Source organism: Etheostoma cragini, chromosome 14 (assembly GCF_013103735.1).
Source record: "Etheostoma cragini isolate CJK2018 chromosome 14, CSU_Ecrag_1.0, whole genome shotgun sequence".
Classification (NCBI taxonomy): Eukaryota; Metazoa; Chordata; class Actinopteri; order Perciformes; family Percidae; genus Etheostoma; species Etheostoma cragini.
Window position 1 is genome coordinate 3,950,556 of NC_048420.1, and position 21,578 is coordinate 3,972,133.

At 40.7% G+C, this 21,578-nt stretch overlaps 1 protein-coding gene across 3 annotated transcripts; it reads right to left on the reverse strand.

Annotated features, from left to right (window-relative positions):
- Nucleotides 1-3,563: 3,563 nt before the first annotated feature.
- si:ch211-152p11.4 (regulator of G-protein signaling 3) lies at nucleotides 3,564-21,321 on the reverse strand. Of its 3 annotated transcripts, none has more exons than XM_034893022.1 (6): nucleotides 20,878-21,316; nucleotides 19,454-20,076; nucleotides 18,191-18,240; nucleotides 17,771-17,904; nucleotides 6,110-6,276; nucleotides 3,564-4,609 (listed from the first exon to the last, which is right to left on the reverse strand). In XM_034893022.1, the coding sequence occupies exons 2-6, from the start codon at nucleotides 19,949-19,951 to the stop codon at nucleotides 4,439-4,441; spliced, it is 1,020 nt and encodes a 339-aa protein (XP_034748913.1). In that variant the 5' UTR covers nucleotides 19,952-20,076; nucleotides 20,878-21,316; the 3' UTR covers nucleotides 3,564-4,438. The 3 variants fall into 3 exon arrangements, with proteins under 3 accessions (XP_034748913.1, XP_034748912.1, XP_034748914.1); XM_034893021.1 differs by having other exon boundaries at nucleotides 19,454-20,079; XM_034893023.1 differs by lacking the exon at nucleotides 6,110-6,276 and having other exon boundaries at nucleotides 19,454-20,079; nucleotides 20,878-21,321.
- Nucleotides 21,322-21,578: the final 257 nt, after the last annotated feature.

Below are 21,578 nucleotides of genomic sequence, written 5' to 3' on the forward strand. Positions count from 1 at the left end.
ATTTCCAGCATGGGATAACTCCACTGGCTCCAAAAAGAAGTCTGTTTCTATAGAAGTCTATGAAAAATTGAGCCTACTTCTCTCTTAAATTATTACCTCAGTAAACATTTTCGTAAATATTTTATGGTCTCAATTGCTAGTTTCAATTCTTCAATACAGCATGATGTTCCTTTAGTAAATAAAGTATTTATTTTAAAATGGACATTAAAGCAAGGGATACTTTGGGACCTGTCAATCAGAACAGAGGCTTAGCTATGCTAACCATGCAAACACTGTGGACGTTATAATAGACCTCAACTTGTTTTTGGCTTTTGTTCGTGTTTTCATCTCAAATATTGACCCTCTCACTGTGTGTTTTTACTTCAGCAGAGTTGGAAAATGTTTGTGCATCTAAAAATGTCTCAGTCAGCTTTCTGCCAACCAAGATAGGTAGCTGCTGTTAGCGTTAGGTGGTATCTTAAAGGAAAGTTTGCCAATTTTCTGTTCTGCCAAACATGCAGATAAATGTGTCCCGTAAACAAAGGTCGACCTGCTGGTAAATCTCCACCTGATGACTTGCCACAGAAGGGTTAAAAACATCAACTTGCCCTCTTTAGCATTTAGTTTAGAGCAGAGCCATTGAAACAACAGTAACACTGGCTTGGCCACATCATACTCCCCAGCTCCACCCTTGTTATTGATTATACCAACCTATTTTGTACTTGAAAGCTGTTATTTAACAGAACTGCATGGCAATAGAAGATTTAGAGCTAAGAGAGAGTAAAGATGGCATGAATAATCATGAATTTGTCTTTTTCAAGAATGTACCTCTATTTTATGAATCTCAGTCATTGTGGAGCCGAGTGCTGCGCATGAGCCTAATTTCTACTCCCACAGTTTAGCTAACTGGAAATGAGGCTTGTGCTGGGTAAAAGGTGACAATTGGGTCACATGATTCCCGCGGGAGTCCCGCAGTACGGTAGTCAATCTCATTAAAAGGGACGGATAGGGCATTGAAATCAACAGGAGCGGGATATAGTTGGAAGATTTGCGAGGCATTTCAGTTAATTAATATTGCTTAGTGCAAGACAGTGGTTCTCCACCTTTTTGGGACCAGCGCCCCCCTATCCATCATCCAGGTCCCTTAGATGATTTCTTCCAGTGCCCCCATGATCCTCTGAACGCCCCTTGGGTGGCTTTGACACCCCTGTTGAGAAAGACTGATTAGCAAAGCTACCTAACATTATCAATCTGCCTCTATACCAAAACTTTCTTGAAATCTCTTCACCCCTCACCCAAAGGGATTTAGCAAATATAAGCTATACATATTAGCTAGTTGTGTATAAACTGTATGTTTCAGTTATTTGGTCTTGGTCTGGTCTCGATAGACTCTGGTCTTGGTCTCGGTTTAGGTGGTCTTGACTACCACACTGCCTACAGTACTTCCATCGCTTTTGGTAAGTGCAATAACAATGTAAGTGTATATACAAGTGAAGCGGAGCTTGTAAACTAAAGTTTATGGGCCCTGTGAATAACGTGAGTCATCCCCCTTGGTGTTTGCATCAGTTGGTAACATGACAAATTGCAGGCATGACAAAAAGACATATTTTCCACAAAACATACTGGCACAGAAATAGCACTTGCATTGCATTGGGATGGAGGAGTTTAAGAGGCATTTATTTCGAATCTTAACACATAAAACTCCCACATGACCATGGCAACACATCTCTTTGTAAAGTCAAAATCTTTTTCTTTGTATGTTGCTTAAACTTACTCTTTAACTTGACCTTCCACGCATGAGGAACTGCTGCTGATCAAAAATGCATTACCCACAATCCCTTATGATATAGAATGAGTCTCTCTCTCTCTGTCTCTTTCTCTCCCCCCCAACCGGTCGAGGCAGATGACCGCCCACCCTGAGCCATGGTTCTGCTCGAGGTTTCTGCCTCTTAAAGGAAGTTTTTCCTTGCCTCTGTCGCCTAGTGCTTGCTCTTGGTGGGAACTGTTGGGTTTCTGTAAATAACATCACAGAGTATGGTCTAGACCTGCTCTTTATTGAAAGTGCAATAAGATAACTGTTGTTGTGATTTAGCGATATATAAGTAAAATTTAATATAAATTAATTTCCTCAAGTTGGGACCTGCTGTGCAGTTGTTTATAGAGGAGGGCAGAGTCTTCAGGCATTTTAGGGATTTTTTAGGCATTTTGGTGCTAGGAAGAAACACACCAGTGCTTACATAATCAACAAACAAGTTGATATTCTGTGATTGCCAGCACTTATGCTGCTATGCAGGATGGATGCTCTGTTTAACCCCAGAGGACTTAACTTAGATGCAGTCTGTAGCTGATGGAGCTGTGGGTTATAGCACAATTACTGGAATGTCGAAGGTGGTGACTGGAAGCTTTCGAATGGAATTGAAATTTGAAACAAACTCTAGACATGCAACTCCTTTCATAGGAGAGTATCTTTTCATACAATTCCGGCATTGTTTTGGTGGTTGTCACCAAGAGAAATGAGGATCACGTCAGAGAAACAGTCTACAGAAACATAACTGAAAAACATTTACAAGGTGGGAGGCACATTTGTTCATCTCCCTATTGAAGTTCAGTTGTGAAGACGCCATCGTCACCAGGGCCACAGCACGGGTCGGGCGCAGCACATGCTGGGATGGATTTACATGTATTCATACGAACATGGTGACGATGTTTATTTGTTCGATGACATTTGAGGTGAAAGCACACATACTGACATAGGATGCTCTTTAGCAGCAGTAATCACCATCAATGGAGAGCACTGTTTGAATCCAAGCTGACCTTTGACCTTTTCTTCTGCGTTGGCTGTGTATAGTATGTATTAGGCTGGCTATACTTAAATCAACAGACCATTACTGGGAAGGCCCACTAAAACGTAATTTCCGTTAACGCAGTGGGGGGAAACAAATTCTAATTAATGACATATACATTGTTAGCGGTTTTCACGGTTCAGCGGTTTTGTTAGCGGTTTTCACTTGAATCTTTGTCATATTTACGATTTTGTTTTGCTTAGTACAATGCCGAAAAGTTGCTGTGTGTTAAGTATTAATCCTAATCTTTTTTAATTTCATATACTGCCAAGTAGACAGTTGGAGCTGGTGTTAATACCACGAACGTCGCTGCTACAGTCCAAACAAAGGAAATAGCAGCTATAGCTCCTCGGTGATCCCTACTCGATGCTCGCTCCTTGGGGAATAAATAAGTGCTTTAAGACAGCCTTCACCGAGGAGGGACAGAACAACTTGCAAGGACCAAGGAGTCGAGGAGCTATCAGATAAGGGACATGAGATGCAGCTTTGGTCTAATCTTCCACATTACCAGGAAACACCTATGTGGGTGTTCGGTGCCTTTAAAATATCCCCAATGTATTTAGGGTAGTGCAGAATACATTTCTGCCCAATTAAACACTGAATAAAAGACATGATTGACACTGTCACTCCGTATCCCAGCAACCTTAATGCTAATCAACACGCACAGCTAAAAAAAACTGGATTTTATTTATTTCTCTTTAAAACTCACACATTGCATACACTTATAATTTTCAGTCTGCAGTTTCCTTAAAATGCTGTCATATAAGGGTGTTTTTTACAGGACCAACAGTCAAGCAAATGCTAACATACTCAACATACACATTACACAGCCTGCTCAAATGAAATTAGTGTTTTCTTAGGCTATCGTATGCATGCACAGTTTATCCTTGTTTGAACAGTGAAGCAGAGTATTCAGAAGCAGACTGAACTCAACCTCCTTGTTATCACTGAATCATTTTACCCGTCAGAGTCAATTTGCTCAGGTTTCCTATTTGTGCCATTCAAGTAACTCACATAGTACTTTGACCTTTTCCTGCAAAGAGCTCATCCTTGCTGAACGTGTTTTTCCTTTCCGTCAGCAGAGGGAACACAGACCAGTGGACCATGGGAACATTAGCTGCTGGCAGGGAGGATGTTGATTGGTTAAAATGAGAGCTAGGTAGTTTTACGGGTCATTTAAAGTAATGGAAACAAAACTGCCTTGCCTAACCTTTGTTTTTCCAAATTCCCAGGGCCAACAAGAATCCAAATAAAGGAATGGTTTAACATGTTATGAAATTTGCTTATTTTCTTTCTTCTTTTTTTCTCCAAAAATAGGGTAAAATTATTGATTCCAAAATCATGTCTGTTCTGTGTTAGTAAAGAGATGGAGTGAGGACATGTTTAGCTTAGCATAAAGACTGGAAGCAGAGGGAAACACAGATAGTCTGAATGTAAATTATTTATTGAATCCCTTTCCTACACACAGTGGCCAAATGGCATCAACATTTAATCAAGATATATATTTCTTTATACACAAACGGCAGCTCTGTATTATGTTTAGGGTCTACAGAGTTTAGGATGTTCTGGGATAGCTGAGCCACTGTTTCTCCGGGTGTGTGATCCCTGTGTGGCTTCTAGTCATCCTCTCGCAGTAATGAGAGGTAGATGTTGGACTGGAGGAATCGAGGATAACAGTCCGTGTCCAGGAGCGAGTAGATGCGTTTCTGAGCGTGGTCCAGAGAGGTGTGAGAGGGAGCCTGCAGCAACTGGAGGCTCAGGTCCCGCGTCTTGCTGTCCAGGTTCACCTACAACAAGATCGCAGTCAGTAAATTTGCGCTGCACCCATTACTCACAGCTCAATTCTAATGTAGTCTAACATTGCCAGATGCTCTAGTTTATTGGCATTTCTTTAAACCAATCACAATTGTCTTGGGCAATTATGACGGACACCCCTGATAGAGCTACGGTGCCTCTACAAAACAGCCTCAGGAAGGAACTTGTTTTGGTGGAACATGTACAGTACACGTAGGGATGGGAGCTCAGGAATTAAACGGCCTGTCAAGTGTGTGATATGAATTTTACTCAAAAATAAAGATAAATATAATTTAATTGTCAGTTCTAGCTTGGAGGATGTTTCCCAAATCGACCAAATGCCAAGACAAAGAAAGTGGAAGGTGAGGGACAACTGGTGGATATACACTAAATCCACTGTAGTCATTTAACTTTACCATCTTAACTGTTGACTTGTTACCAACCTGTCTGATCATCCGACAGCTTGTGGCTCATGACCTATCAGACTTTGTTTTAGGGATGTACCCAATATACTTTAATGTTTTAAACCAATTGGCCTGCTTTGAAGGGCGGGACTTGCCGAAACGTTGCGTGGGAGCCATAATAACGTGTCTAGGATACTTAAATAATACTTGTTCAATACCTTATATTGAGAGACACAAACATTATTTTACTTGACAAAGAAAGTCAAAGTGCACAAATACTAAATGTTGAAATACAAGCAGCCAAACAAGAACCTTGCCTAAATAAAGTACATTCTACCTGTAATTCATTTGAAATATATTTGGATTTAAATCAGGAACAGTTTGATCAAAGTCAACAACACTAGGAATCTGCATAAAGAAATGTCTTGCTTGGTTGAGATGGGAGCTGTCTTTGGTTACATGGGCCTTTTCTTGTCCCTGCGAGTGTCATCACTTCTTATGACACTGCTCCAGGGTAAGCCATTTAGAAGGCACAGTTCTTACTATGTACATGTGAAACATCATTAATCAAGGAGTACTCCATAGGCCTTCATTGAGCATGTTGCACTTTTATTGTTTTACTGCCGAACGAAGAGGTAATTTATAATTTAAGGCGGTTCTCTATCTTTGAAATTGGTGACTAAAGTAAAATTTAGATGTGTTTAAGTTTTGGGGGTTAAATTATGGAACAAATTTAGTGATGAGTGCAAAGTGTGTATACGTCTTTGTTGAATTTCAAAAAGGTTTAACATCTGAAAAAAAATTATAGTTTGAAGTAATTTGATTACAAATGTCAAATGACTAGGATTGTATGCAAGTATTTACTTTCATTTAGTTTTGTTGGATTTCTGGGTGGTTTCTGACCAGTCGGCACTTGAGGTCAATACCTAAATTCAACCAATCAGGCTGCTTCGTTTGCCGGGACTTGCATAAAGGTTATGTGGGATCCTTAATAACGCATGTGGAAGGGCTTAGAAAGAAATACACTTGCTGTTTCCATGAAGAGAGGCTGTATAGCAGCTAGACTGAATAAGAAAAGCAGGTGTGTACCTCCCGGGGGGCACCTGGCTGGATGTAGGTGGCACAGATATCCTTGGCCCTCCTCTGCAGGCTGAAGTTGTTGGACGAGTGTCTGTACTGCTCACAGGCCAGATAGAACTGCAGGTTCTCCTCGCTGAACTCAGAGCGCAGGAATGCTCCAAACACTGAAACACCAGCTGTGAGAGGAGGAGGGAGAGGAGGAGGGGCTTAGCTCACCATACTATGTCACATTATGCATGTTACAAGAAGACACCCACACACAACAAGCCCTCAGCCCTTATAACCACATCACAAACACACAAGTGCAGTATTGCCAGAAGCAGAGTTTAACTGGCTCATGTAACACCTTAGTACACACTCATTGTCTCAGTTGTCATGGGGTTCAAACCGCTGACACTGCACCTACAGCATGCCACAGTTCACAGATGTCAGCTGCAGTGGTAGGCACTCCAAATTAGAATGACACTGATAAGCAGGGGTGAATAAAAAGAATCATGGTTTCTTTGCAACAATATTTAAAATTGATTATTTCCTGTGGAAACAATATTTTTTAAAACAGATTTTTTACATCAATGATTGAAATAAATATTTTCTGTTTCTACGGTACCGCCAACAGCAACTACATCACATCTGTTTCTAGCAAAACAGAACAAAAGCAGAAAAAGCAGAAAATCATTGTTTTTCTTAAAAATGTCAGACTCACTGACTCACATGTGATGTAAAATCTTCTTAGAAAACAATTCATTTTTAGAACGGTCTCACTTTATTTATTGTCTCTAGAAGTGTTTTATTCAACTTTGTTTTTTGTTAAAGAACGAAAAGAACAATCGCAAAACTCAGTACTATTGAATCGCAATACTTCTAGAGTCAAAATAAATGACAATCACAGTACAAATCGAATCGGGAGCAATGTATTGGGAAAGAATCGAATGAGGAGAAAAGCCCTAACGTTGACGCCTACTGATATCAACAGACAGAGCCAAAGCAGGGGACAAAGCCTGACCTCTGGCGTGGTGTCAGGCTTTGTCCTAGAAATGTCCTTCCGCTAATCCAGACTAGTTTACAATCAATAGAGTCAATAGATACGACCGCTCATATGGGACAAGCTACCTGCTGGTGGCAGATAAAGGTGTGGTTTTAGTGGTATTTAGTATCAAAGAAATAAATATATGGCCGCCCTGGTAACTCAGTTGGTAGAGCGTGCACCCAGGTTAACTCCTCGAAACAGCTGCCACGGGTTCAATTCTGACCTGCGGCCCTTTGCGGCATGACATTCTCCCTCTCTCTGTCCTATAAAATTAAAGGCCTAAAATGGCCATAAAGAAACATAAAAAAAATGGTGAGGTAACACAGTTGCAGTTGCACAGTTGTAAGCTGCAAATTGCACACCTTTACAATTAGACATCACCTCACCTTTCCTCATAGTTTCACAAAGGTGTTTTTAATTAATGTTATACTGTAAAAGTGACTAACCCCTGAGTAAATGACAACAGTTCTAATAGCCGCTTAAATTGATTGCCGCTTAAATTGGCATATAACTTGTTCCATCTGCTTTCTTTGCCAAAGGGTTTTGGGCATCTCAAATGCAAGACACGTGCATTTAAAACACAGTGTCAAAGTAACTTTCTGATATTAAGGATCGTCTTTTACATTCAAACTTTTGCCAAATGAGTAGCGCGATCACAGAATGTAAATGTACTGTATTTATAGAGCGCTTTTCCAGTCTTAACAACTGCTCAAAGCGCTTTTACATCTACAGGAAACATTCACCATTCACACACATTCATACACTGTGGCCGGGGCTGCCGTACAAGGTGCCACCTGCTCATCAGATAAACATTCACACACATTCACACTCCGATGCGCAGCACCGGGGGCAACTCGGGGTTCAGTGTCTTGCCCAAGGACACTTCGACAATGACTGCAGGGATCGAACCACCAACCTTCCGATTGGCAGGCAACCGCTCTACCACTGAGCCACAGCCGCCCCACAGAAGTCTTGTATCATGTGGACGTGCCAACAGTTTTATTGTCATTGCTTAGAATTCCTCATGGGGGTGGCAGAAACTACGCACTATAGCTTTAAAACTACTCTATCCAGCCACTGATCTTAAATTGTTAAGATAGACAACACATTGGGCGGCTGTGGCTCAGTGGTAGGGTGGTTGCATGCCAATCGGAAACTTGGTGGTTTAATCCCTGGCCCTGCAGCCCCATGCTGAAGTATCCTTTGGCAAGACACTGAACCCCTAGGTTGCCATTGGAGTGTAAGTGCATGTGGATGTTTATCTGATGAGCAGGTGGCACCTTGTATGGCAATGTGAGTGAATGGTGAGTGATTCCTGTACTGTTTAAAAGTGCTTTGAGTAGTTGTTAAGACTAGAAAAGTGCTATAAAAATATATATATATACACATTTACAGTCCATTCCCAGCTTACCAACATAATAATCACTAAGAGGAGGCAGGCTCACATTACTTAAATGGTAACTACCGTTTTTTTTTTCAACCTGGACCCTATTTCCCTATGTTTTTATGTCTACGTGACTGATGGGACCAACAGCCTTTGACATTGGTGCAGTATTAAACGAGATTGCTGCAGTTGGCAGCGGTGAACTACAATTTAAGTTAATTGGGCAACTGTCCAGCTTGCATTTATCTTCACAAAAGTGCTTATTTTGCCACTGACAGGCTCAGGTTAATATTCTAAGTGTCTGACAACAATATGAAAAGGATCCCTTCAGAGATCTACCTTTAAAACCTCTTTATGACCTTTCTGTTTCAACAGAAACAGCTCTGAAGTTGCTAGTGCTAAACCAGACTCCTTTAAAAAACTCAATACTTTTAGCGTGTATAGTGCCAACGTATTTTTACATGTACTGTAAATCGGCATGTGTTTATTTCCCCCAAAACTAGTTGTGATGGTTGGAAAAGTGGAAAGACGGTCCAAAATGTCTGTTCATAGTTGTATGTCGTTTCTGTGGACTTTGAATTAAGTCTATTTTACGATGCTAAAATTACTGTTTATTTACATAGAGTCTGGTGGGTTAAGTGAACGCGATTTCGCAGTTGTTTTCATCTTTAAAAAAGGATCTTACTCTTTAACAGAAAGGTTGACCTCCTTAGAAATCCTTTCCATAATGTTTTCATACACTTAAAGGTTCCATGACATGGTGCTCTTTAGATGCTTTTATATAGACTGTAGTGGTTCCCTAATACTGTATCTGAAGTCTCTTTTATATAGACCTTCGTGGTCTCCTAATACTGTATCTGAAGTCTCTTTCCCAAAATTCAGCCTTGGTGCAGACTTACAGCCACTAGAGCCGGTCCCACAATGAGCTTTCCTAAGTATGTGCCATTTCTGAGTATGTAGCTTTTGAGGAGAGAGGGGTGGGGGTGGGGGTGGGGGTGCATGGTGGAGGTTGGGGGTGTGGCCCTGACCAACTGCCACTTTGCTCGTTTGAAAGCCATGATGTCTCTCTCTCATGGCTGGGCCAAATTCTCTGGGCGGGCAGAGCAGAGAAAGGTTCCAGATCGACACATCTAAGCTTTCATTTTCCAAAGTCATAGCAGGATACCCAGAGCTCAGTTTACACCTATTGACATTTTGAGCCACTGGGGGACCATAGGCAGGCTGAGGGAACTCATTTTATTAGCAATGTGAATTAATAATAAATTTATTATTGTTTAAAGAAATGTTAATATAAGTCTGTCAGTCGCAAAAACAGCACTTCTGTGAATTCAAATACAAGCTAGACAATTGTCCTATTAACTTTGTTGCCCTATCGTAGCTTGTTCCGCCGCTGCCGACTGCAGTGATCTCACTTAATACTGGTTGCCAAAGACTGGTCCCTTAGACACAAAAACATAGGAAAAAACAGTCCAGGTTGGAAAAGAAAACGGTACTTACCCTTTAGGGGATTAGGTTCTGCTAATGGCTTTTCTTTTTTTCCTTTATTTGGGTTTGGACTGCATGTCAGTGTAAGTAACTGTAAATGGCATTAATGGAGAGGAAGATAGGAGAGACTTTATTGTTATCCATCTATACAGTGTAGTACAGTACACAAAGGAAGCAAATTGTGTTTCCCTGGTCCCGGTGCAACAATAAGTGGATAAATAAATGAACATGGGGTGCAAAATCAGGAACAGAACAAGATACAAGAAAAGATACATGCTAGAGACTTTTGCCAATTAACACCCGGTACCGCTCTCTGTCTCCTGTCTCTGCATTTTGGGGCCAATATACTAGACTCAAACCTAACAAAACATCCTGCATTGAAAATGTTACTTCGCTAAAAGTATAAAATGTATAATATTAATAGTAAAAGTATTTAATGCAACAACAAAAAATCATCCACATGGGATTCAATTCAATTCAATTCAATTTTATTTATAGTATCAATTCATAACAAGAGTTATCCCAAGACACTATACAGATAGACCACACTCCAGAATTTACAAGAACCCAACAGTTCTAGTAGTCTCCTCCAGAGCCAGCAACAGTGCAACAGTGGCGAGGAAAAACTTCCTTTTAGGCAGAAACCTCGGTCAGACCCAGGCTCTTGGTAGGCGGTGTCTGACGACCGGGATGGATCCAAACAGTTGTGTGAATAACTGGTCTAATCATTTCAGCTGGACTTGTAGGCCATTATATTGCTGGCTAGTTTTGTTGAGAATAAAACATCAGATTATATAAACTACATGTGCAGAAATTTCAATGTGTAAATAAAGCTGTCCAATGTTTCTCTCTGAAATGTAGCAGTTAATGATCCCCCTGCTGTCAGGGTGTGTGGTTACTTCTTTAAGACACATCGGCGAGCCTGGCCACGGTCTGCTATTCACCTGTGAAGCCCTTGTGCTAGCCTGGAATCACTGATAGTTTGATCACAACCCATCCCTGAGCAGCATAAGAGCTGGAGAGATAGTCACACATACTCTTTAGTGTTATATTTCATATGAACTCTTTAAGAACCCCCCCCCCCACCCCTTCAAGAGACAGTACTGCCCACAAGCCCAATATTTACATGCCAACCAGGACAAGGCCCCCCAAAACTCGCCCAAGCCTGTGAGGAAAAAGGGCACTAAAACACACTACGAGTCTGTTTGCCGGTTACATTACCGGCCACTGCAGCGTGGAGTTGGGTTGCGTTTCAAAAAAAGTTGAGTCGGTCTCAACTTTTTACTGCAGGCTGCTGTTTTTTTTCATTTTCATTCTGCTCTGTCTTTCTGCTGCGCCCCATTCGCGTAGTGTTTAGTTTTACACCATGTCTGCAATTAATCCAAATGTATGCATGAACTGTGGTGGTCCGTTACACTGTAGGCTATATCCAACATCACTGATTATGTTTTATCAATAGAATATAGAAAACATTACACTTCACAATGTTTTGCATCCATAACATGATTGTATTATTGTACAATTTAGCAGGAAAAGCAGCCTATGTATATCAATTCTATATTTTTTAACTTGGGAGCAAAACGTGCACCTTGGGGAAAAAAAGATACCATGTTCATGCTAATTTAACAACTGGACTTTGGGGTCAAGAGTTATCTTATAAGGGCCATTTCCCAGATGGAAAGCCCCAGTACTGGAGTACTGAATATAATGATATTCCATTATATTTTGTATTTTTGTTACCTGCCACCAGAATTTGATGATTGCCTTGTGATAAACATAGATGTTTTTACTTTAAATTGGTGCCAAAAAAAGTCTTTACCCTCAAAACTTCCAGGGGGAGACCCCCCTTGCTTTATGTGTTCCCCCCATAGGCCTGAATAGACCAAGGAAAAACTATGAAGTCTAATCACAGACAGCCAAGAAAACCTATTTACATTGCAGTTAGAGAGATAAAACAGATGGAAGGATGGGGGACCAGACAGGAAATGTGTAAAGTGTCAACAGAGAGAAACCGATTGACAGAGACAACAAAGAACATACTGTAGAGGATGACAGTAGCAGCATACAAACAGCATTAATATGCAGTATGTGTCAATTTGTTATAAACGTGTCTTTCAAAAGTAGTAAGCATTGTTTGCCAGCTACTTATATTAAATGTAACCTGTCCGTGGGTGGGGCTGTACGGGCGTGGTAATGTGGGCTGGTGTGGCTACAGCGGCAGGACTGAATTTTTGTCCCAGTCCGCCCCTGCCGCAAGCGGAGGAAGACAACAAGCCGGTGGAAAATTAGCCTGTGTCCGTGTGGCCTACATGCTAAACTGTGTCTCTTATGGTGCACCTCAGTACTTACATGCTGATTTGAGTACACAGTGCCTCACACTTATGGCCAAATGCATACAGTTGGGCTTGGAAGTTTGGGCACCCCAGGTAAGAATTTATATTAATGTGCATAAAGAAGCCAAAAAAAGAGGGAAAAATCTCCAAAAGGCATCAAATGACAGATTAGACATTTGTATAATATGTCACCAAAAGTTAGATTTTATTTCCATCATTTACACTTTCAAAATAACAGAAAACAAAAAAATGGTGCCTGCAAAAGTTTGGGCACCCTGCAGAGTTACTACCTTGTGCTGCCCCCTTTGGCAAGTATCACAGCTTGGAAACGGTTCTTGTAGCCAGCCAAGAGTCTTTCAATTCCTGTTTGAGGTATATTCACCCATTTGACTTTACAAAAGTCTTCCAGTTCTTTGAGATTTCTGGGCTGTCTGTCACGCACTGCTCTTTTAAGGTCTATCCATGGATTTTCAATTATGTTGAGGTCAGGGGATTGTGAAGGCCATGGCAAAACCTTCAGTTTACGCCTCTTGATGTAATCCACCGTGAATTTTGAGGTGATTAGGATCATTATCCATTTGTAGAAGCCATCCTCTCTTTAACTTTAGCTTTTTCACAGATGGCATAAAGTTAGCATCCAAAACTTTGCTGAAATTTTATTGAATCCATTTTTTCTTCTACTTGTGAAATGTTCCCTGTGCCACTGGCTGCAATACAACCCCAAAGCATGATTGATCCACCCCCATGCTTAACATTTGGACAGAGGTTCTTTTCATTAAATTCTGTGCCCTTACTTTTCCAAACGTACCTTTGCTGATTCCGGCCAAAAAGTTATATTTTAACGTCATTGATCCACAGAACTTGTTTCCACAAAGCATTTGTGAGCCTCAACTATTTTCAGTTTTCTAGACAACTGCTTAGAAGAACCTAAGGTAGTTGGGTCAAGGGCAGATGAGTCTGGGCATTTAAAACCTTAAGATTGACATCACCTGGTCTTTCCAGATGGTGATTGAGAACAATCCATGACACTGTCAGGTCTCAGCTTTCCAAAGGAGGCGGTGCATGCTAGAAACTCTGCAGGGTGCCCAAACTTTTGAAGATGCCATTTTTTTGTTTTCAGTTATTTTGAAAGTGTAAATGATGTTTAACTTTTTTGTGACATATTATACAAATGTCTAATCTGTCATTTGATGCCTATTAGAGATGTTTCCATCTTTTTATGGCTTCTTTATGCACATTAACACACTGTATATATGTATAAGCCCCACTGTATGTATGTACAGTAGATATGAATAGTGTCTGTGGTAGGCCAGTACTGCTGCACCACTGCATAAAACTGAACTGAATTACTGTATATCTAGCTCTTCTGCTGTTAAGCTGTTTTACTCATCATGACTAGTAAACTTACTGTGACATGGAAGAGCTATGGAGAGCCCCTTTAAAGTCTAGCACTTTAACGGAAACCAGTAAGTGTCTATTAGGTATGAAACACACATTCATGACTTGATACGCAATAATGTCAAGTACATCATTAGTAGTAACTTTCAGAAACACTGTAATCTGTAAAGTGGACACGTGACTAGAAACATTATGTGGCCTTCCCTGGCTTTGTTGATAATAGTAACAATGTGAGTATGTCATTAAATACTGGAGCGTACCGGAATACACCAAGACTAGTCTTTCATAGCCAGCCCCATTTCCTTAGCTCTGTGAAGTAAGATCTGGCAACACTACAGATGCATTCTGGGATAGGAGAAAGAAAACGCTCTGGGTTGTTTGCATTTCTGTAAACCAATCACAATCGTCTTGGTGTGATGGTGGCTCTGCTAAATGGCCTCAGGAAGGAACTTGTTTTGGTGAAATATTTGCATCCCGCTAAATAAAAAGTCACATATAATATTTAATTAAGTTAACTGTTGACACAATACAGTAACGTGAGTCATTTAAATTAGCTGATACATGGTTTAACCTCGAAACTTGACATCCTGCGTGTGAGCCACGTGCCAGATGTCATGCTTTTTCCTGGAAATGTACTTCCAGTGATCCAGTTTAAACCAAAAGAAAACATTACTACCAGAAAACTGGTCAAACGTCCTCTAGCTGGAGAGACTTTAGACGGCTGTCAGGGAAAGGATTTATAATACAATATAGTCTTGATGACAACTATCTGTTCTATTGGTAGAAGCAGCAGGGTCAGGGGAAGTGCTGCTCTTTTAGCTTTATTGCACAGCACTTTACCAGTAACGCAACTAGTGACGCAGGTCAGATGTCAACATCCCTGCAGCAACATGTGAGTTCAGATAAAAGCAAGAGGAACTCAAGGCAGAATTGATTTTTAGTTACACTAACATTCTTCCAAGGCGGCAGTGGCCAGTCAGTTAAATGTCAGGGTGTAGAGTTCAGGTAAGAACCGCAATAAAAAGGGCAAGAGGTAAAAGAAAAGCTATCCTCAAAAATCTGTTAAAGACGTTTTATTGCTTTAAAATGAAATGCATCATCATCAAGGCATTATACAAGCACGTTGAATGCATTTCCTACCACACAAAGAATTTGTAAAATCTTATTGTATTTTAAAATCTGAGGTGTTTACATTAGCTTAGCAGGACCATTAGGCTTGAAGACTCATTTATTCAGACTGCCATTGGCCTTTTCAACAAAGTCATGACAGGAACACACACCTCTCTGTCTCTCTCTCGCTCTCTTTGGATAACATGTGCGCCAAAATGAAATTAGCTCATTGCGGCACCTCCTCTTTTCTCTGTGTGCGTTGAGCTCTCTGTTTTAGTTACAGAGTTAGGCATCACTATTCTACTCCATCTTTGTTGGGAGTCGCACATGCGTACCACAAGCCAGTCAGACGGAGAGTATGAGGGCATGCCAAGATAGCATCTAGGCAATCATTTTTCCCTTTGTAAATAAAGGAAAGAGAAAAAGCCAAAAAGAATAATATGAGCACTCTAACCAGACAAACATGGGACGGGAATCTATAACAGGAGATTTTTTTGGGCATCCTGTTCTTTATGAAAATGACTATGGAGACAGTTACTGTGTTACTGCATTTGGATTGTACGTTGGCAACTACATCTAATAAAATACAGGAAGAAGATGCATGTGGTGACATATGTTAAGAGACTGAGAATAGGTAGAATAGGTGCATCAGCAGGATGCTAAATTTTAAATTTTAAATTAAAAAAAAAATCTGAATGTGAACATAGCTCCACCCCAAGCGGAAAACCAGTCCGCTAAATTCTGCAGATTTCATTTCTGGATCACTACTGAATACTGTAAAAATTAAAAAAGATAGCAGAAAAGAGAAGTGGGGGGTGTGCCAAACACACTTTTAATAATTTTGTTATTTTGCAATACTCCTAAAATCGCTATAAATAAAAATTGCAATACAAATCCAATGGGCAGCCATTTATCTGGAAAGAATCGAATCGGGACAAAAGCCCTAACTTTGACCCCCTCTAATCACAGAACTATCTCTGTCATGATAACATAACAAACACTAACAAATCCTGTAGAGAGATTTTATCAGAGGAAACTTATTGTTGCCAGGAACTTGAACAGAAATAGTTTTTAGCCATGACCAGCTTGACCGGTTGTAAAGCATTTATCCACACATCAACCTAGTTGATCAACCTAGACTAGCAGACTACTAGATTAACCTAGTAGTCTGAAATGTTGGTCAAGTGTTTGTAAGGTTGTGCACTGAAGAAAATATGTTCTTTCTCTCTCTGTCCCTCTCTATCTGTCTTAACATAGCAAATATTGTTTTGCTGCTAAATGAATGTTCTGACTGTTGAGTACAGTCCCATTAACCATGTCATCATCTTACCAGACATGGCAAAAGTACTCACTTCCCTTGCCCAAGTAGAAGTATGGATGCTTGTGTTAAAAAAAAACTCTGGTAAAAGTACTAATTTAACTTATATACTCAAGTAAAAGTAACAAAGTACAGGCTTACTAAAACAGGCATTAATTAACAAGTTCCCCATACTTAAAGAGTTATGCAGCACATTCGTCAGGAGTCATTCTTGACGCCTATCTCAAACATCTCTCTCAGATAAGGACAAGGATCATCAGGAATGTCTTGCTGCTTGTCTACCAAATCTCAGTGAGCTCCGTTTTCTTCATTTACAATCATGTCGTGTTCATATTACTATGTGCTAACTTTAGCGCCATCTATAATTTGCCGCACATTAACGCCGCCGAATCTGTTGAGTCGTCTTGTAGAGGTGCGTCAAGTGCAACTTATATTCCCATCCAATTTGATTGAATTCGGTAGTGATGTATGCATGTAGCTCCAGTAAAATCATTTTAAACTTGTTAGTGAGGACTAGATTAAGACTGCATTTAAAGCTGATTCTGGTTTCCAACTTCGCCCCAGATGTGCCTTTTACACGGACAACTACTCTCTTTTCATGCTTTTTACAATCAAACAACAGTACAAACATGGGCATGGGTAATTATGGCTGTGTAGCAAAATAATAACAATAAACCCACTATTAATTACACTGCTGGAGAAAAAAGTGAGAGAATAGAAAAAGAGAGCTGTCTGGAGGACAATCAGTTGAGATTTTGTGTTTCTGTGAGTCCTTGAGAACTGTAAGTTGTAAAACTTACAGTATGTGTTCAGTTAATTTAAGCCTGTTTTTGTATTGGTCGATAGTTCATACGCGACTCAAATCTGCACTTGACTTACATCCTCCATGAATCTACATCATGGTTACGTACGTAGGTACATGGAGACACGGTCGGACCCTATGCTGCACCCTGACGTGCACCTCTCGAAAAATGTAACTACATGTTGCGGTGACACTCATTGCTCGGCCGTGGCTTTGTAATGTTGCATTTCCCCTTGTCTCCTATTGCCAGACCTTACTTCACTGTGCTGATGAGGAAGGCTTGTCAAGTCCACATAGCATTCTGGGATAGGAAGAAAACAAGCTCTGGTTTATTGGCATTTCTTTAAACCAATCACAATCATCTTGGGCGGCGCTAAGTGCCAGACAGAGCCAGGGTGCCTCTGTAAATTAGCCTTGGGAAGGAACTTGTTTTGGTGGAACACGTATCTGTTCAAAAGTAGTTTTAGTCGTGCAACAAAAAACTCAGATTGGACAGATTACCCTGCAGAGATCTGAGAAGCTGTAGTCCTCATAAATCCACTGGAGTTTAAATCGCCAACACAAAGAAAGCGGGAAGCAACAGACAGCTGGCAGAATTTCATGCGGCCCCTGAATAATCCTGGAAGTTGAACATCGTGGATATAGACTGGTCGCTATGTTAATTTGTGTACTTTATACACTTACTGAGTTGATCTTTTGTAACTCTTTTTCACCTTGAATTTAACTGTAAGCAACAGCAATTAAAACATTTCCCTGCGGGGATCAATAAAGTTTTCTGATTTGTGAGGATTGTGAGCAAGAACCAGGACTTACTGTGGCTGGCCAGCAGGGCGTTCAGGGACGTGGCCCATTTCTCCAGCTCTTCCTGGCTAATCTTCCTCTTCTTACTGTGGCCCACCTGACTCCACTGACGCATGAAGACCAGGCGAGACCTCCTCTCTGTAGCACTGTGAACAGGGACCACAATAAAGACAGAAAGAGGTAGCAGACGTCCGCTATCAATAACAACGATGTAGCTAAAACGGAGGGTGAAAAGAGGAGCTGCAGCAATGTGCAGTACAACAAAAATATAGTACTTTTTGTAAATTAAACCACATAAACCTATTCTGGTACGACCTCCAAATACAATTATAAACCTGAAAATTAGAATAATATAAGCACTTTAAGACACGCAATGTTTATCCAAACAGTAAATTAAAAAATTATGGAACACCTGAAAATAAAGACTCTTACCTGTCTTTCTGGTCTGCATTAGAAAGGTTGGAATTTGACGAATTAGGACTCTGAAACAAAAAAATACAAGTAAACTGGAGGTCTAAAGCAATTAATCACCTGGTGTGTCATCCAGTGATTTAAAGCGTGGTCACAAAAGCCGATTATTTTCTTGATGAATAATCTGTTAATAGTTTTCTCGATTATGGATGAGTTACTTGTGTCTCTAAAATGTCAAAAACTTGTGAAAAATGCGGATCAGAGTTTCCCCAAGCCCAAGATGATATCTTCAAATATCTTGTTTTGTCCACAACTTAAAGATATTCAGTTTACTGACACAGGAGAGAAGCTGGAATCAGAGAATTTGGACAATTTCCCAACTGATTGATTCATCTTCGCAGCTCTACTCCAATCGATATTTCCTATTAAAGCGCCCATATTATGGCCATTTTCAGATTCATAATTGTATTTTGAGGTTGTACCATAATAGGTTTACATGGTTTCATTTTCAAAAACACCATATTTTTGTTGTACTGTCAATTGCTGCAGATCCTGTTTTCACCCTGTGTGTTTAGGAGTGAGACATCTCACTATTTTTACTATCTTTGTTGGGAGTCGCACAAGCGCAGTAAGTAGGTACTGATGACATCAGCTAGCTACTGTTTTTCCAACAGAGACTTCTTCTAAACAAGGCCGCACTTGAGGAAGACCGGCAGAACAGGGACATGGAAGAAGTTCTTTTGGAGATTATGGTTAACTAGTGTGTGTTGTAGCAGTGTTTTGCCATAAGCAACGAGCTAGCATGCTACGGTTAGCAACCTCGTCTGGGCTAGTTACATAGAAAGCCCCGGAGACCCGGTTGTACATGTTGTAGAGACACACAGGAAAAACTCTACGTTACACATAAATGGGGCTCACGTAGGAACATAAATAAAAAGATGTGTGCTTTAATTCTGGAATAAGCATAGCTTAGGAACCGGTATTGAAGTCACAGTATTGGTATTGATGAGGATTTACATGAATGTTTAACATTAAAACATGATTCATAAAATCATGCCAACAATTAATATTTTCAATAGCTTAGTATTCTCTTAACTAAAAAAAAGGTATGTATGAATATTTTAGGCAACCTTAAATGTGATTGTAGGCCCAGATTTATCTGCAACTTAATTTTGTACAAGATAGTAGGGTGTCCCTGCTCCGTCTCTATTTAAGTTAAGAGGTCTTTTGCTTGAACTACTTTGAAGACCCCTGGTGTAGGATGAAAAGGAACTGGTATCCCACCTGTCCAAACAGACTCTTGAGGTGCAGTTTAGCAGCAGCCAGCTTGGCTTTATGCTGGTGCCTGTGCTGAGGTTTGAGGGAGAAGGGGTTGGCGAAGGACGAAGGAGAGGTGGGGGTCAGATCGTCTCCCTCCATGCTCTCTGTGCTGCCCTTGTTGGCTGGGGCCAGCTGCCCGTCGCTGTAGGCCCTACAGTTTCCACTGATGACACACACTCCCAGGTGGCTCTTGTCCTGTTTCCCCAGCTCGCTCAGGGTCTCCACACTTACACTGTGCTCCTTGTTCATCCTCTTCTTTCCGGCCTCAGTGGGACCCGCTCTGGGCTCCAGGATGGTGGGAGTCTGGAAGCCTGAGCCTCCACCTAGCTCATCTTCCTTTATGTGAGGTGTGTAGATGCCAGACTTGCGGTTCTTTCCATCATCTGGGTCTTTCAGTGCCATCCTCTTCCAGGGAAGGAAGTCAAGATCTAGGAGGGATCCCTCAGAGCTGAATCTGCGCATGGTAGCTTTGTGGCAAGTGATGGAAAAGTATAGGTAAAGGAAGTTTTGCAAAAATATGAAAAAAGCTAAGGCCAGAAATTAGAGGAAAGGGTCAAGAAGAGATCAGAGCTGCAGTGAAGCATAGCCTGCTGATTAAAGCAGGGAGGGTTGGGGTTGGGACAGACAGAAATAAAATTTGACAATCAGTAAAGTGGGTCACAAAGAATCAGCCCACATCTCTGTTTCTACTCTCTGAAGCGTTGACTGTTTCAGATAAGCACAGCTGTCATGCCTCAGAAAGTTTCAACAAAATGACATAGAATGAAACAACGAATGGTAAGTCAAAGTTATGAGATACAAGGTCAAATGTTTTGAATACCGATATCATTATTTTGTTTGAATTAATGGGCCTATAACATTATTTTGGCTTATTATTTTATAACTTTAACTTTCTATGTCCATAGCATTACTTAATTGAAACTTAAAAAGTGAAGTTGGTTTTTGACTCAATTATAATTTAAACACATGAATGTCGGAATTGTGACAAAATGTCCATTATACTACTGTAAGTCAGGATTTTGAGACATTAAACTCAAATTTTGCCTCACGATGAGTAGCCTATTTTAATTTTTGTCATTACTAAGTTGTCTTTTTCTGATGGAACTGGGGTTTCCGTAAATGCATAGACCAAAGTCAAAAATATAATTGAGAGTAAGACCCATAACCCATGTTTAAACAGACTTTTAGGTCTATATATCAAAACCTATAAGAGCCAAACTGTCAATTTATAAGGAAGTGGTCCTGAATGCGTCGGCATTTTTATTATACCATTTATATATTGCTTTGTTAACAGCCAGCCCACAGACCTCTACTCACCACCGCACTGGGAAAAACAAATTGATAAGACTCGTTAAGACATTCAGAATGCCAACGCCATGTATATTTACCTCTTCCTCCAGCAGTTATTAAGCGTTCTCCATGGCAGATTGTTAGATTCCAAAACGCATGAGCCACATGTGCATGTTCTGAAGGTTTGGGATCCAGCAATGCCGATTTCAGGTCACCAAAAACAGCGAAATTCAACCTGTGACGCTCCTGCTGCCTCCAGATCTGTTCCTGGCTCAGTCACCCGCACCGCGCCGTACCGCACCGCACGGACTCAGACCTCACTCCTCTACAACACTACCATATGGCTGCGGGCAATAATGAAAACACTCGGGACGTGGTACGGAGGTAGAGATCAGGAAAAGTTCCAAAAAGTTTCCACCGTTGGAACTTGAATGTCGCAGATAGGTATCCTCCTCATGACTGTCGCCACACCTTAACTTCTGTCTCAACTTGTCCGTCAGGACAGATCCTCCTTATTGAACACACACACACACACACACACACACACACACACACACACACACACACACACACACACACACACACACACCTTCATTCGCGTCATTGAAGGTGTGTCAATGGAAAAACACGATAGTCAACTACAGGCTATACAGTTTTTTTAATATTAAGTACTATATAGTACTTAATATTAAAAAAACGGTATAGCCATTACAATAACCAATGCGAATACTATGCTGTCACTGCTACTACTGCTAAACTATTAACAATGGCCTATAATATGTTGTTATTATTATTGTCA